At 36.3% G+C, this 17,411-nt stretch overlaps 1 protein-coding gene and 1 long non-coding RNA gene across 2 annotated transcripts; one reads left to right on the top strand and one right to left on the bottom strand.

Moving 5' to 3' along the window:
• Positions 1 to 6,993: 6,993 nt before the first annotated feature.
• On the bottom strand, positions 6,994 to 13,944 carry LOC149951649 (L-xylulose reductase-like). Its single transcript, XM_090168120.1, has 6 exons — positions 13,800 to 13,944; positions 13,632 to 13,738; positions 10,956 to 11,156; positions 10,221 to 10,385; positions 10,033 to 10,153; positions 6,994 to 7,211 (listed from the first exon to the last, which is right to left on the bottom strand). Exons 1-6 carry the CDS (start codon positions 13,849 to 13,851, stop codon positions 7,093 to 7,095), a joined length of 765 nt encoding a protein of 254 aa, XP_090024246.1. The 5' UTR covers positions 13,852 to 13,944; the 3' UTR covers positions 6,994 to 7,092.
• Positions 13,945 to 16,091: 2,147 nt separating this feature from the next.
• LOC149951648 (uncharacterized) lies at positions 16,092 to 17,008 on the top strand. Its single transcript, XR_016480034.1, has 3 exons — positions 16,092 to 16,223; positions 16,288 to 16,386; positions 16,466 to 17,008. It is a non-coding gene; the product is annotated as an uncharacterized LOC149951648 (long non-coding RNA).
• Positions 17,009 to 17,411: the final 403 nt, after the last annotated feature.

The raw sequence follows: 17,411 nt of genomic DNA, 5'->3' as shown, positions 1-17,411 counted from the left end.
TATATGATATTGGAAATTGGACGGCATTGGTCTTTTTCATGCGGTATGTGTCACAACGTCAACTGGAAGTCTACGAGCGTTGAAATAAAATGAGCGTTAAAGATGCGGCAAGTATTTCGTAAGCGAGAAAAATACAAATACCATCTGTAGATATTTCTTTCATTAAAATTTGCTTAGTATTATATTCAACTGATAAACATATACTGTAAAAAAGGTTAAATTCAATTGTGCATTGTTTTAGTAAGTCTAACTCGCTGTTGTAACTACTTAATTTATAATATTCTGAATAAATTAAACTCGATTGTTTCGTCTCAATTATTTAAATTAAAATTAAAATTTTATACCGGGCAGGGTTTGAACCGAGAATACGTTTGTCGTAAATAACTCTGAATTGCGGAGATATCTTTGGGGGTCGTGTCGAGAAATTAATACCACTAGGAACCATTCTTCCGAGGAGAGGTATATTTTGGCTTGCCAACTTGTTGTCAATACAATGTTTATTACTGTGAGTATTTAGATTGACTTTTTCTTGATTCCTAAGTATTTTAATTAACTTGTTACTTAGTGGGGTTATTATTATATATTTTTATATTGGTTATTTTTCTTGTTTGTTGATAATGTGGGGGATAAAACATGTCTACGATATTTTAATTGCATTGCTTTTTATCGGCTTCGTTGGGTTGTCGTCATTAGCCCACGCAGTTTTTATTAGTGCTTTCACTTATAGTTTTGGTTTTCGCTTCAACTTTTGTTTTTCCATATAAATATGCTTGTTTAAGACCTATAATACAATGGGTTGGTTTTTCTCTATAAAATAGTTTCTTGCACGCATATTTTACGTTTCGTGAGCGTTCTAATAATTTTAAATTTTGTATTTTCTATTTCTCATTTTGTTGCTTTGGTAATTTAATAACGTTTTAGGTCTAAAGTTGTTATTTTTTGTTCTATTGATACCGGAAATTTGTTTAATGATATAACATTTGTAATTTTTATAATTAAAATAAAAAATAATCTACTGGTTGGGATAGCAACGCGAAAACATTTTTTTGGAGGACGCTTTTGATGGTGAAATATCATTGAGTACCGTGTCGAGTAGTTAATACACCCAAGGGTAAATTCTTCCGACGAGAGGTATATTTTGGCAAGCTTGCCAACTTGTTATCTCTCCGAGGAACTTATGTGGTGTACTGTGTGCTTGTGTTGTAACGTGTGTGGATGTTTTGTTTACTTGTACTGTGTGTTTTTGTTTCGGTTCAGGCTAACGGAGAGGGTCCAGGCAAGCTGGCCGCCTCGGCGGATTGGGTAGCCTGCTGTGGGGCGGCAAGCCTCCATATGCGGGCACGGCGGTCCTGTTTCCCGAATTTTTGGGGCCCAACGGGATCTCCGGTGCCAGCTTTGCCGGGTTACTTGGACTGCTGTGTGCTCGTCGTTCTTCTTTAGGAGCTCTCTCTAAATGGTTTGGCTCCCTACCTACGTAGGTAGGGTGTCGGCTGGAGTTGCTATAGCATCCATTTTAAATCCCACTGCTGTGTGCGAAGTGGGGATTGGTCCACCCATTGCTGCACCTTCTGCTGGGTTGAGTGGCTCGCGTCAAAGGTGCGACCATCAGTAGTAGGGTTCTGCTACCCATGCTGGATTTGTCACCTGTCCGGGCTAGGTGGACACTGGCGTAGGGCACTACGATGATAGGCCTCCGGTGGTATGGTCTATGTTACTAGGTACACCGGGCTATAAATTCTGACACACTGTGTGTTTGTGTTGTGAAGTGGGTGAGTGTTTTGTTTGTACGGGGTTCCTTCTCTCCAACTTCTATTTTTTGACTTTGTAGATGAATCGAGAGTTGAGGGTTACTTTAAGCGTCTGAGCAACCAAATGGATGGGTTTCCACCAAATAATTACATTATACGTCTTATTAACAAATAGCGAGAGCGTCGGGTGGGATTTGAACCCGGGCCCTAATGCCTGTAAGGTGAGTCTTCTACCAAAGCACCATCCACCCTTATTACGCATCACTGAAAGTTAGAAATTCAGCTTAAGCGGAAGCGTATGTTAATATTTAATAGAGATTTACATTTTGACGCGCAATACGCTAAAATTATATTTTTAAAACAGTTTTGGCGAAATTACGTTTTCCTTTACGCTTTTATAAACGTATTAAAGTCAATTTATTCTATTATTTTTTAATATTTATAAATAAATTAAAATTAATTATTTTAGGATAAAATCAGGTTGTGGCCTGGAATCGAACCCGAGTCATAGGTTTGGCAGGCGAATTGTTTACTGCTAAGCCATTAACTTACAAGTCCCTATATTTTGAAAACAAAAAATATGACAGATAAGTTCTTACGAGGAGAGATATATTTTGGCTGGCCAACTTGTTAAAGACATTTTATAAGCCGTTATTAATCAAATATACGATTTGAATATAAAAATGAAGTAGTTTGATTACTTATACATAAAAATTATTATACTTGATCTACATCAGGGGTGCCCAAACTGTCGATCTTTGGCAAATGGTGTACTCGACCTTTAAAATGGTGATCTCGACCTTCAAAACGTTCCTCTCGAAACAAATGCAAAATTTTGAGAAAACAATTTACTACCTAACACCGATTATACAAAATAGTTTTTCCGCTAAATAAAACTAGATAGCCTTCCCTTAAAAATAAGGATCTTACTACCGCGGATATTGGCGTTATTTTATAATAATAGAAACCGCAGTTAAAATACCATTTTATGTATTAGTTGATTTCAAACTTGGTTCATTGTCAAAGTTCACGAACATTTCACTACTAATAGGTTTTTGTACAAAACATTGAGATAGCCGGTCGTTATAATTTCGTGCATAATAGGTTGTTTCGTTCTTGAAGATCTTTCAGTGAAATTGACTCAGTATGAGCGGTAGAAGAAATCGAAAATATAATTTTAATACGGAATGGGAAAATGAATATTTTGTTACATATAATGGCGGACAATGCATGTCTAATTTGTAAGTTTCCGCTAGCTATACCGAAAAAAAGTAACATAAAAAGGCATTTCGATTCAAAGCATCCTAATTTCAACTTGGAGTACAACGTCGGAAGTGAAGCGAGGAAAATGTAAGTTGCCGAACTGAAGTCGAATTTTCAGGTAAATTTCGCTGGGGTGTCAGTGTCTGCTCACACAGTTGAAGATGCAACTGAGGAAAATGCGGCGCTGTTAACCTCGTATGGTGCTTCAAATGTCATTGCAACGAACAATAAACCCTTCGATGATGGTCCCTACATCAATAAGGCAATGCTAGAAGTGGTTGACTCATTGACAGTTTCGCTTATAATGACGGAAATAAATTCTGCGCAACTTTCAAGTACTACAGTTACGAGAAGAATCGAAGTTCTTTCGGATAACCTTACCGATCAGCTACACAGTGGTTTGATGTCTTGTCAGTATTTTGCCTCGGAAATGAACGAATCAACAGATTCTATCGACATGGCGCAATTGCGTATGTTCGTCCGAATGGTATTCGAGGACTTGTCGACTAAAGAAGAACTTCTAGCCATTGTACCTATGAAAGGATAGATAAGAGGTGAAGATTTGTATAAAGTGGTGAAAGTGTACATAGACGAAAGAGGGATTCCATTACAAAAGCTCATCTGCATTAGCACCGATGCAGCTCCAGCCTTTCTCGGAGTCAACAAGGGATTCATCACTCTATGTTAAAAAGTTTCAGAATTTCCCATTTTCCCCCACTACCATTGCATCATTCACCAATACGCCCTTTGCTCAAATTTCCTTAAATTGAACGAAGTCACGAAGCAAGTTATAAAAATAATTAAGTCGATCCGAGCCAAAGCTCTTCGGAGGTGACTGTTTTGAAATTTGCTTCACGAAATAGAAGCGCAGTATGAAGAGTTACTGATACATACGGAAGTAAGGTGGCGGAATAAGGGCAAGGCTATGGAGCGCTTTCGAGGAGTTCATCCTGAATTTAAGCTATTCTTGGAATCTAGAAAAGATAAAGTCGATTTCCTCTCAAATCCCGTTTGGCTCTTTAACTTGGCTTTTTTTAACAGACTTAACGGCAAAACTGAACGAGATGAACTCCAAGAAAGAACAAAAACGTGATGAAATGCTTAGTGAGATAGATAGTTTTGTGGAAAGCCTCAATTTTTGGGTATGCCAATGGAAAAGGGAGACATCAAACACTTTCCAAATCTAATCGACGAGACACGAAAACACACGAACACTTCAATCGAAACTAAAGAGTTTGTCAATTATTTGCAAATTTTAATAGGAGAAATTGAACGAAGATTTAAGGACTTAAAAATTCAGCCAGTCATCAAGTTTATCAAGTTTCTTTTTGGGTTCATAGACATCGAGGCCAGTTTCAAGTTTAAGGACACTGAAGTTGAATTGGAGGTTATTAAGCTGAGAAATGACTGTGAACTTGGAGCAAGGCGTAATGAAGTTGAATTTTGGAAAATTGTCGAACCAGTGCAGTATCCGATACTAAGAGAGATTGCTCGGAAAATAATGGCGTTTTTCTCTTCAACTTACCGATGCGAATCAACGTTTTCGACAATGAAATTCGTAAAATGCAAATACCAAACCAGATTAACGGATCAGCATTTGGATGCCTGTATTCGCATTTCAAATACATAATATAAACCAAACTACGAAAACATTTTAAATAAAATTTTGTGACTAATCTGTACAATCATTTATTGAATATTAACAATTCATTCTATTTATTATCCAGTTTAGTATTTTCAAACCTATTTCACTAATATCCTTTAAAGTAACATAAGAAATCCCCGTCATACACCTCTATTAAAAAATCATTCTTATCAACGTATTTTCTTTATGTTCATATTTAGTTTTTCTTTTTCTTGTCAAAAATATAAGATATTATGGCGATCTCGAACATGGAAATGGCGATCTCGGCCTTCAAAATGGTGATCTCCGAGATCACAAATTTTTGCACCCCTGATCTACATGAGCGTGAAACTATCAGATAAAAAATATTACCTTCAAAAATCAAGTATTGATAATTGTTATTGGTTTTTACAATTTAATATTTCATTATTGTTATTCCAAATCATTATCAATCGTTTCTGTAACCCTTTGTGTTTGAGGCGTATTTTATAAGTATATTGTGTAATATTCATGTACAAAGGCGTATCCAGGATTTCATTTGGGTGGGGGTTTAAATTTTGCAAACCTTTTTGACCCTGGCGCCCACTATAAGACTCACAGGAAATGTTTAATTTAAATTTGTATACAAGGTTTAAATAGCTTATTTTTCTTACAAAATTTGGTATAAAACTTTTTACGAGCATCGTTTGAAAAAGTATTTGGTATGGTAACCCAGTTTACTCTTCTTTTATGTTTGCTATCATCGGGAACACAAAGTGGTGACGACACAGCTCCAAGAATCAGGCAATAAATTAAAATAATTCCTTAAGCTTTGGCGATCCTAGTCAGTGTCAGGCTTTATTTCAAATGTATATGTATATTCTACGAAAGCCTTCCTTTTCTAAAAGAGTAAGTTGCAAATAGATTTTTGAGTAATAATTTTATGGTGCCTAGTTTGTGACGTCAGTGACTACGGTTTTTTTCTGAATTTTTTCCACTGCATCTGGTAGATTTTATAGTTCCCACTATCCTACCAAGATCTTTGGTAGATATGGTGATTTCAATTTAACGCGCGCTCTAAAGAATAAGCGTGAGTGCGTATTTTTATAACCACGTAAGCACCCGCGGAAAATCAGAAGTAGAATCAGATTTTTCTAAAGGCGCTTTTTCGGTTTCGGTCACGGAATCACTGCATCTACAATTTGTATGCAAGCCTAAGCTTTATGTTCGGGATAGCAGCCAATGAGAAATACGTGTTGTCAATGACATCAATCACCACGCTAAAATTCCAATTGTTTTGGCGTTCTACTAATTATTTCTAATTAACTACGGAACTGAAAGCAACGAAACTTTATAATTGGCTATTTTAAATGTAACCGCTTCGTTTAATAACAAAATTAAGGCGAAAATGAATAATTTGAAACTTTAACTATAAATTAAGGTTGAGATTTTCACATATTCTTAACCGATAATGTGTTTATTTATCCTTTTCGATATTCGTACAAATCCCAAACAGTCTAGAGGAAAATGATTTTAGAAATCGAGATCAAACTTGAAAAACCTGAAATCTTAACGAAAACCAGTTCCAAAAGCTCAAAATCGGTTTCTGATTTCTGAAATAACTTTGAGATTGAAAAGTAACAAATATAGGGAAAACGAATATTTTGAGACGTTTTTGAGCGTTGCTCTCGAATCTCCCTCGTGCAAAGAAAACAACAGACCCATAGACGCCGGTGGGAAATTGATAGACCCATAGACGCCGGTGGGAAATTGACAGACCCATAGACGCCGGTGGGAAATTGATAGACCCATAGACGCCGGTGGGAAATTGACAGACCCATAGATGCCGGTGGGTAATTGACAGACCAATAGACGCCGGTGGGAAATGGACAGACCCATAGACGCCGGTGGGAAATTGACAGACCCATAGACGCCGGTGGGAAATTGACAGAACAATAGACGCCGGTGGGAAATTCAACCATGATACTCTCGAAACATCCCAACACAGTCGGCTTCTCTAAGTTAGAAAAAAAATTCTTGCTTCAACTTGATCCATTTTATATGAGCAGGTCTTTATCTACACAATTCAACCCCTGATAACACAGAGAAACAAATAAACAGTGCAACGGTTTGCAATTTCATTGGCTACGTAATACGTCACCTTATTTCTTTTCTGTAGCTTACGAAATTTGTGAATTAATATTTAAGCCTAGTTTTTGTAAATGTTTCGATTAATTTCGGTTAGGTTCGTACCATGGTTATATAGTTTGTATTTTTCTTGAAAAAACATTTTGCAGTTAGAGGATTTTTAACTAATTTAGCAAGTTACGTAGTGTTTAAGACCTCAAATATTTTTAAAAAAGAGCAAAGAGTCGTTCCTTAATCGAGTACAAATTAATTTATTTATGTCTTAACAATTTTTAGGACATAATATTCACTATCAACGAAATAACATCATACTTTAATTATAATATTAAATTAGTTTTTCGGAGCTTGACCAGCCAGAATTCCGCCATCAACGGGTAACGCAACGCCTGTCACCATCGAAGCTTTGTCACTCAGCAGAAACAATACCACATTTGAGACATCTTCAACTTCTAAAATATGAAGAAAATGTGAATTGGGTCATTCCACGGAGGTTCGAACACAGAGGGAACCATGGGTCGTCCGATTTAAATGAAATTTTACACACGGTAAATTGTGGCTAACGGAGGACCAATTGTGAAAGTTTAGCCTAATATAATGAGTGGTTCCGGAATTATACCCTTTTGAAAATACCCCACGTTTTTAAGGTTTCGTTTGCGCAAAAGTCGTACCACTACGCGTTATGGTGAATAACATTTTTGCGACCAAGGCTAATATCATGCGAATCTCGCCTCTAGGGCAATTTATAGATTCTTTTACGCGCGTATTTCATAGGAGTCGCCATTACCGTGCTACACGGGTTTTGGGGGAAAGAACTTTCCAAGGTAGAGCTACGTGCAGTACGTCTATGGCAGCTGCCTGTGGAGCAAATCGTGTGAGGGTCCTTGATGGGGGGAAAGACGCGCGTAAAAGAGTGTATAGCTTTGATTTCTATAATGCTAACAAAAATATTGTATCTGTAACGGTTGTTTAAAAAATCGAACGTTTTTCAAAATATTTAGTGCATGGGGGGTCAACTTTGAAGCCAAGTACTGAAAAAGGGCATACTCCGATTTTAATTTTATCTCTATACATTAATAGCCCCAAGCCTAAGCTTTCATATGATGTACAATATGTTTGTGAAATCGGGGAGTTAAAACCCAAAAATAAAACAAAAATTATTTTCATGGAAAACACGTTTTTAAGAAAAAAACATCATATTTTTATTCAGCTCTGAGAAATTTTATTTAGTTTGAAATATAATCTGTGCATTCGCTTTTAGGAATTTTCAACTTGCAGTGGCGTAACTAGGTCTGCGGGGGCGCTATTTACGCCACTGCTTGGTTGACTTCCGTTGAGATGAAGACAAATTAAAAACCATTTATATCTAATTTAACGAAGATTGATGGTGACCTTTTTTAACCCGTATTATATCGGTCGTTCTCTTCACTTCAGTAAAAATATTACTTCTTATTTCTTGTTACTTGTTCATACGGATTCGAGTTGCATCACGTGTTGTTTAGTACATCTATTTTCTAAATTGTTAATAGTATGGAAGTAGAAAACCCATGTGTTCCGTTGGAAAATTTATTCAAGAAGAATGCCCCAAACTAAGCACCATTGAGGCTCGATCTGGTGTTACCGATGAAGGAGCTGTGCATAATGTACGTAACCATCACTTTGTTAACTCTAATTACCAAATATGCTCATTACCAACGAAAATGCTGCGATCCATTTGATATGCACAAAAGAAATATCACAAGTGAGTCCTAGCTCGGTTATAGCTAATATGTGAAATGTCAGTAGGTAAAAAGTTCCTTACCTTAAAGGGATTATAACCTTTGAAAAATTAAAGGGGTCTTCCATAAAGATGCCTTTGCAGGTTATATTCCCTTTGAAACGGCGTTCACACGTACACCTCGAAACCGCTTAGAATCGATTTGAAGCGGTTTCAGGCAAGATCGAACGGGTTGAAAACCAGTAACTAAAGCGCTTTTTGAAGCGACTATGAGGTGTAAGTGTGACCGAGGCTTAAGTTTAGGCGAATGGGAGGGAAGACGGCGGAACAGACGACGTTAGGACGTAGACGGACCGACTAAAGGCTGGTTTTCACGAAGACAAAACCGTCGCGATGGTGGGCGTGACCGTCTAAAAATTGTTATACGTCTAACGGGGATTTTAAAGATTATACGCTCACCGTCGCGACCGTAACACCAGATCGAGCCAAAATTAATGATTAAGTTTCATCTTCAAAGGTGCTCAGATCTGTTATTCCTTGGGTTTTACAATGGCTTAGTTTGTGGCATTCTTCTTCAATAAATTTTCCAACGGAACACATTTCTAAATAGATGTACTAAAAAACACGTGATAAAACTCGAATCCATATGAACAAGTAACATAACTAGCAGAATCAAGAGCAGACGAAATAAAGATAAAAGAGTCAAGAAATAAGTAGTAATATTTTTACAGAAGTGAAGAGAACGACCGATATAATACGGGAGAAATAATTCGCCATCTATCTTAGTTAAATTAGATATAAACGGTTTTTAATTTGTTTTCATCTCAACGGAAGTCAACCAAGTTGAAAATTCCTAAAATGTGCAAAGCGAATGCACAGATTATATTTCAAACTAAATAAAATTTCTCAGAGCTGAATAAAAATATGATGTTTTTTTTTTAAAAACGTGTTTTCCATGAAAATAATGATTGTTTTATTTTTGGGTTTTAACGCCCCGATATCACAAACATATTGTACATCATATGAAATCTTAGGCTTATGGCTATTAATATATAGAGGAAACATTAAAATCGGAATATGCCCTTTTTCAGAACTTGGCTTCAAAGTTGACCCCACATGCACTAAATATTTTGAAAAACGTTCGATTTTTTAAACAACCGTTACAGATACAATATTTTTGTTGGCATTTTAAAAATCAACGCTATGAATTGTCCTAGAGGCGAGATTCGCATGATATTAGCCTTGGTCGCAAAAATGTTATTCCCCATAACGCGTAGTGGTACGACTTTTGCGCAAACGAAACCTTAAAAACGTGGGGTATTTTCAAAAGTCTATAATTCCGGAACCACTCATTATATTAGTCTAAAATTTCACAATTGGTCCTCCGTTAGCCACAATTTACCATGTGTAAAATTTCATTTAAATCGGACGACCCATGGTTCCCTCTGTGTTCGAACCTCCGTGGAATGACCCTGTTTTTATTATCAGCAGAAAATTGAGATACTGAACTAACGATGAACGATAATAAGAGTTAAAACTTGAACGAGATTTTTTACCGCAGACTCTTTTGAGCGGAGTAAGAGCGCTTCTTTCCACCAAGAAAGTTGGATTTTTGTCAACCAAACTTTGCATCATATCAGTTTTGACAGCTTGGGGGTTAACGCAGTTCACGCGGATCTGCAATAGTTATTGAGAATTTGATCATTAGGCAATCTCTCGGGTAAGCCAGGTAACACGTAAATACTTGGTGGGGTCCGAGTTCAATGGCCATTATTTGGTTGAGCTTATCCAGAGCGGCTTTCGTGCTGGAGTAGGCGCTGAAGTATGCTAAGCCCCTGAGAGAAGCCAGGCTGGAAACATTCACGATGGAACCACCTTGACCCTTTGCTTTCATACCTTTAATCACCGCCTAAATTTTACAGTAAATCTTTTGGCATTTGTAATAATTAAAGTAGTTTGAATCAGGTGGTGAATGTTCGTTTATCAAAAACCAAATCAAGTTGCAAATTTCAAAACGTCACACCAGCTGCAAATGTTCGTTTATCAAAAACCAAATCAAGTTGCAAATTTCAAAACGTCACACCAGCTGCAAATGTTCGAATTTCATTGTCGAATAAAGCTGCAAATTCTCCTATTTTAATTATCAAATCAAGCTAAAAACGTTCAAATTTCAATAAGTCAAATCATGTTGCAAATATTTGAATTTCAATAAGTCGAATTATGTTGCAAATGTTAGAATTTCCTTTGTACAAATGTCCTAATTGATTATACTGGAGTTATAATTCCTGGGTTTAAGTGATTTTCACGGAATAAAAAGACTTATCATAACTATCTAGCATCCTTACTTGTGCTAACATTAAATTTAGTTAAGTACAAAGAAATAAAGTATCCTATTTTTTAAACTTAAAGCTCATTACGAACATTCGCGTTATGAACAAGGGATATAAAATCCTTTTAATTAGCACTAACGGATCATTACCTGTGAAACGTTAATGACGGATTTAACGTTTATGTTTAACAGTCTGTCGTAACTTTCCAAATTAATTTCTTCGAATGGTTCAATCTGAGTCATAATTGCGGCATTGTTGACCAATAAATCGAAAGGTCCAAGCTCCTCAATCGCCCGACGTGACCCTTCCAAGTCCTCCAAATCAACGCAAAGTATTTCAAGCTTCCCCACCTGCGCCACAAATTCAAGAAACGTTAGAACTAGACTACAAAATTGCCATACGCGTCAAAGCAAGAATGCACGCAAGTAGCAAGAATATGTTAGGCTTGTTAGCATAGAATTAACCTATGAAACTATGCTCGCGTACATCGAAGCTTATCTTCCTCTGATATTTCATCACAAAACGTAAACATTTATGGCAATCGTCGGTGGGGAAAGTCGCGCAGGGAATTATTAATGGCGTTCTGAAAATTACAATAAAATTTTAAAGAGCTTGTAAGTACATTATTTCAACCTAATAATAACTCGTTAACCTTTATTCGAAAAAGAACATGGCAACCATGTAATTGACAGAATATGTAACAGAAAACTAATGATTGGACAGTGTTTTTGTATGTAAAACCCTTAAATGGGGAGTTTGTTCTTGCTGTTTGGGTGCTCTTATTTAAAACCAGTCGGCTACACTTGAGCTCCGTATATCAATTCCAATAGGAGCTACCAAGAAAATTCGCATACGCTCACTAACCCTTGGCGCAGGTTAAAAGAGTTAGGCATAGGGTCAGACTTCAGCTTCTTTAAAGTTTGAGCCCCGTATCTCAAATCCAATCCAAACTAAGAAGAAAATTCGTGTAGGCTCTATAAGCTTTGGCGCAAGTTCTGAAGAAAATTCGTGTAGGCTCTATAAGCCTTGGCGCAAGTTATGAAGAAAATTCGTGTAGGCTCTATAAGCTTTGGCGCAAGTTCTGAAGAAAATTCGTGTAGGCTCTATAAGCCTTGGCGCAGTTTATGAAGAAAATTCGTGTAGGCTCTATAAGCTTTGGCGCAAGTTCTGAAGAAAATTCGTGTAGGCTCTATAAGCCTTGGCGCATGTTACGATGAAAATTCGTGTAGGCTCTATAAGGTATAAGCCTTGGCACATGTTAATATGGTTAAACATAGTGTCACACGTATAGGCGCGGATTAAAAGATTTAAGCATAGGGTCCGACTTCAGCTTCATAACTGTATTAAAAGTTTGTGCCCCGTATCTCAAATCCAATCTACACTGCGAAGAAAATTCATTTAGACACTGTACGCCTTGGCGCATGTTAATATGGTTAAGCATAGTGCCAAACGTAGCCACCTTTACCTATATTCAAAGTTTGAGCCCCGTATCTCAAATCCAATCTACACTGCGAAGAAAATTCATTTAGACACTGTACGCCTTGGCGCATGTTAATATGGTTAAGCATAGTGCCAAACGTAGCCACCTTTACCTATATTCAAAGTTTGAGCCCCGTATCTCAAATCCAATAGGATTAAGCAAAGCACCAGACTTCAGCTTCTTTATTTATATTCTAAGTTTGGATCCGATACCTCAAGTACAATAGAATCTTATCTATTAATAACCCATTCTACGGCAGATTTTTTGGGAACTTTCGTACTCTGCGTAGGGCAAAAACGAACGTCAGCTGTAATGTGGTTTATGCGTCGAGCAAGCGCCCCGAATTTTTCTAGGGCACCGAAACCTAGCACACCATTAGAAAAAACGTGAATACGTATTTTAAGATAGAAAAAAAAGTTTTAAGTCACTCATAGACCACCCGAGGTGTAACTCATCGATTTTGTTTAAATTCAGGGGTTAAGTAGACCTTCATGTAACTTAAAAAAAACCTAAGGGAAAAAATGTGATGGTCTTTAGTTTTACCATGGCAACCGAAAACGTTTTTGACAATTAAAATCGACTAAAAGATTATATTTCTCTATGTAAATATAAAAATTTCAAATTTAGAAGTTTACCAAAATTTAGATATTTACCCGAATTCAGATATTTACCCGAATTGAAATACCCAATTTTAAATAATTACTCAAATTTAAATAATTACTCAAATTTAAATACTTATCCAAATTTCAATACCCAAATTTAGCCATTTACCCAAAATTAGACATTTAGCCAAAATTAAGACATTTAGCCAAAATTAGATATTTAGCCCAAATTAGATATTTAGCCCAAATTAGATATTTACCCAAAATTAGATATTTACCCAAAATTAGATATTTACCCAAAATTAGATATTTACCCTAATTTAACCACCTTTGTTTAACACGTTAGTTTACATAGATAAATATATTATTTTTGTTGTCAAAAACATTTTCGGTTGCCTTGGTAAAACTAAAGCCCATCGCATTTTTTCCCTTTGGGTGTTTTTTAAGTTTCATGAAGGTCTACTTAATCTCTAAATTTAAACAAAATCGATGAGTTACACCTCGGGTAGTCTCCTTGTCAGTTGGGTAATACCTAGAGTGCGTAAATCAACGCCCACAATCGGAAAAGTAGAGATGTTGCGCCCCCTATTTATCTGACAGAGCTGAAATTTTCACACAAGGTAGAGATATAGCAGTTATAATGATTGAATAGAATCGAAATTTAAAAGTTAAGCGGATCCAAACTTATAAGAGTGCCTAGTACACACAAATCCCTTAGGATTGTATGTAAAAAAGCAACAAACCTGAGCCACTTCTTGTTGCAAAGATTCCAAATGACTAAGCGTTCTGGAAAGGGCGACCACTTGAGCTCCACATTGTACCAAATGTTTGGCAATTTGTCTACCAATCCCTGGAATAATTTCCCACATTGTTGAATGATAATTAAACAGTTTAATTTTAGTAGCACATACCTCTCCCGGCGCCAGTGACCAAAGCGCGTTTTCCCGTAAAATCAATGTTCATTTTCAATTCGTTTTCGAAGGCACCGTTACTTTCGACGTCGAGCTAAGACTGATATCACCTCCGCAAACGCCTCTGATTTTTAAATAATCTCGTTATCACTTAAGTACGTCACAAGGTTGAGTGACTTGCCGTTTCACGCGCTGGTGAAAATCAAGGTTAACAGCTTTACCGACTATAACAATATTATCTTTCAAACAAAGAGTCTAAGGTTTTCCCAGTACATAGTCTAGGCTAACGCTCAACGTCAGATATTTTTTAAGCCGGTATTAATAAAATCTACAATTTTCTTATATAAATGAAGTTTTAGTTTAATTAGTAATTCATAAAAAAATATTAAAACGGCAATAAAACTTGATCTACAAGAGCGTAAGACTTGCGGCCGTATTCTGCATGACCCCGCAAGTAAGAAGGGAAACGCCTATCTTGCTTCGGCCCTACCATTCGACGAGAGCTCACTGATTTCCCTCTTCTTTCCCCTCTTGCTTGGCCAATTGAAGGGCTGCTTTAGTGTGACGTATTACTTGTTTTGAATTCCAAACTTCCGGTTAAAATTTTCCGACATTTTTAATATCATTTGTAAAGTGAATTTTGCCGAAACTGCAATGGGAGTTATTGCTGCTATCTTGGGAATTGAAGCGATAGGCTTAGCGGAAGACGTAGAAATTTATAACGAAGGTAGCATGGAATTGAGAATGTTGAGCTAAGCGCATCATTGGAGAAGCAGGTATTTAATATGTACATTACAATCGTTGAACATAAGATTTTAATTGGCGTTTTTTTTACAGTTAAGGATCTTTTCAACGTGTTTTTTTCTAGTAACCACGAAACTGGGCTACGTTCAGTAACGCTCATCAACACATGCGGCTTTCCAGTACATAATTATAAAATTGAAGAGCCAATGGTACAATACTCTTTGTAAATTATGATTACATTATTAATTTGGAAATACAAATATTTTTATTCGCAGATGCGTACTACCGAATGAACTCTGCGCACATCAATAATACACATTCGCATGTATTATCACGACCCTTTAACTTTCGGGAGTGATCATCTTGTTATTTTTCTACTTTTTATCGTTTTTTCCGCAGTATAGCCATCTAGGGACCACTCCTATATTGTTTTTTTTTTTTTTTGTTTCATCTCATTTCTCCGGCCTATTCTGGCAGTCCCGTAGCTTTTTTATTTATTTACACACCCCGATAAGATAAGGGGTCATCTATTTATCTAGTATATAAAGCCAAGTCAGCTTTGGGCAAAGAAGGGAGTTTTTCTTTAATTTGTTTCAATCGTGTCTTCAAGGTTTTAATGATCAGGATGTGGTATACAGCATCCGGTGACGCGGTTCGACGTGATGGTTAAAGTGCACGGTATTTGTGCGGGTATTTCGCGTCGGATTCGTGGTTGTTCGTGATAATTCTTGGTGAAGAGAATTATGTGCGGTTCGTTCCTTGGTTTAAGGACGGTTACTTGAAGAACGATAAGTACTTTTAAACTACTGTTTTCATTCTTTTGTTATTTATTCTAAAGTGTATTTTGTATAAATTTAACTTAAAGATTCGGCCAACCATAGCCAATCTATTTAATTAGCTATCAATCCAAAGTTACTCCTGCTATATTCATTGTACACCCCTAAGAGCCCACCATAGCCTTTAAGCATTAATCATCTCCAAATAATTACCAATGCTTATATAATTACCATAATTGAATCTGTTGTCACTATAAGTCCAATAATAAACGACGACTTATATTTTTGCATAACTTCAATTGATTTCATTTACCTACTCTGTGACAATACCGACACTAAGGATCCCGAACAAATAAATTCGATACATACGGCACGGGGAAATAGTATTTAAATTTCCCTCGAGTTTAGTGCGTGGGTCAGATTCTCAAGGTTGCATTTGGAACTTTTTGAATCTTCCCTCCCTTCCAATCTCCACGACTCCCCTAAAACCCCCATGAAAGTTATAGTGTCGTAATAGTATATTTGGGTGATATCTTTGCACGTTGGCTTAGTGTCCTAACCCACAAGGGCTGGGGCTTAAAAATACGTCAATACGAATGATATTTACCGTAATGTTTTTTATTTACTGTTAGGGCCGATGTGTCGATGGAATATAATTTTATCCTGCTGTCTCTTGCATAATTTTTCGAACTTTGAAAAATTTCGCCCGTCCTGTTACAATTAGCAAGAATATTTTTCAATCAAGAGCACTAAACTCAGTTAATTCATTAGCATTATACTTAAAGGTAATATTTATTTTATCACAATTGCTTTTTACTTAAATTTTTTTCCCTACTCCAGAAGCTTCATTAATCTTCCGAATGTCTCACTCTCTCTGGATGCAGTCAGACTGAAAAGGCTGAATGTAACAATTAACAATTATCTCATCGCATCATTACCACTCTTTATTGATTGCAGATTTTTCACAGAAAGCCCCTATTCAGATGTAAATACTACCAGGTACTCCTCCATACGACAATTATGCAATAATATGTACAAGTGTTTTCTTTTAAGTGGTTCATTTTTAAGTATGTCTGGATATTATCCGCCACCAGTATTGTTATTTCTTGCATCAGTTTTTAGGTTGTTCCATTTTTGTAAAATCAGATGACGAAATTTTGTGGTCTAGCAAAGCAGATTAACCACGAGTGCAACTGTTTCCCATCGATTATTCTGCCTATAGTTATGAGCACTGCTTTTATGCCGCTGAAGCTCTTCACATTTGGGTTCCTTAAGATGGGGAATAGAGGCTTCCACTTCCTCCACAGTATAAGAAGGGTCTTCATCACCCATTTTTAAACAATTGCTTAGTGCTTACGAAAATATCTCACAAAACCGAACTGAGTCAAATATTTATTTCACAAATTTCTACACATTTTTCAAACAATACTAAAAAACTATTTATTTTTGTGATTGGGAGAAAAAAACCTGTAGGGATGGCGAATGGGTGAGCAGTTATTTCCATAAGTTGATTTAAGAGCCATCCCTATTTGAATACAGCCAATTATAGCAACATAAAAGGTGTAATATCACCACCGCCTACATTGGCTGTTGGAAAAGAGCTCCAGCCGCTTAGTAACTACTGATAATACAATCACTAGTTCGTTACTCCTACAGTGTCCTATTTTGATATGGCTTATAGGTGCATAATTTTATATGGCCTACAGGTTGATAATTCTTGCTAGAATATAATTCCATAAAGTAAACGAACTAAAGAATATTCGTCACTTGTTGGTAACTTCACGAAGCTCTTCTTCCGTTTTCCCCGCGCAACTGAGTGGTCAAAGTTGGCTGTAAATTTATGTAAATTTTATTCAATAAATTGTACACTAAAGCTGAATATGTAATAAAAATATTGTCAAAAATAATTATATTTTTATTCTGTTTTAATTTCAAACAAGATTACCATGGAAAGCTATTTTTAATTATTGTTATTATTCTAAAAGATGCTGTTCTAAAGTTAATGAAATTTAAAATAGATATGGCATTGTTTTAGGGCTATTACTTTTTGGTTTGGAATAAAAAATGAAAAATAGATGGCATTGCAAATTTT

The sequence above is a fragment of the Leiobunum rupestre genome, chromosome 3, assembly GCF_980474605.1.
Source record: "Leiobunum rupestre chromosome 3, qqLeiRupe1.1.hap1, whole genome shotgun sequence".
NCBI lineage: Eukaryota > Metazoa > Arthropoda > Arachnida > Opiliones > Sclerosomatidae > Leiobunum > Leiobunum rupestre.
This window is presented reverse-complemented; position numbering and strand designations above follow the sequence as displayed.

Excerpts from the sequence above, each read along its gene's own strand:
- LOC149951649 (XM_090168120.1), bottom strand. The coding sequence starts at position 13,851 with ATGAACATTGATTTTACGGGAAAACGCGCTTTGGTCACTGGCGCCGGG. Across the intron at positions 13,739-13,799 it reads GGTCACTGGCGCCGGGAGAG|GGATTGGTAGACAAATTGCC; the intron begins GTATGTGCTACT and ends AAATTATTCCAG. Across the intron at positions 11,157-13,631 it reads TGCAACAAGAAGTGGCTCAG|GTGGGGAAGCTTGAAATACT; the intron begins GTTTGTTGCTTT and ends TTTGTGGCGCAG.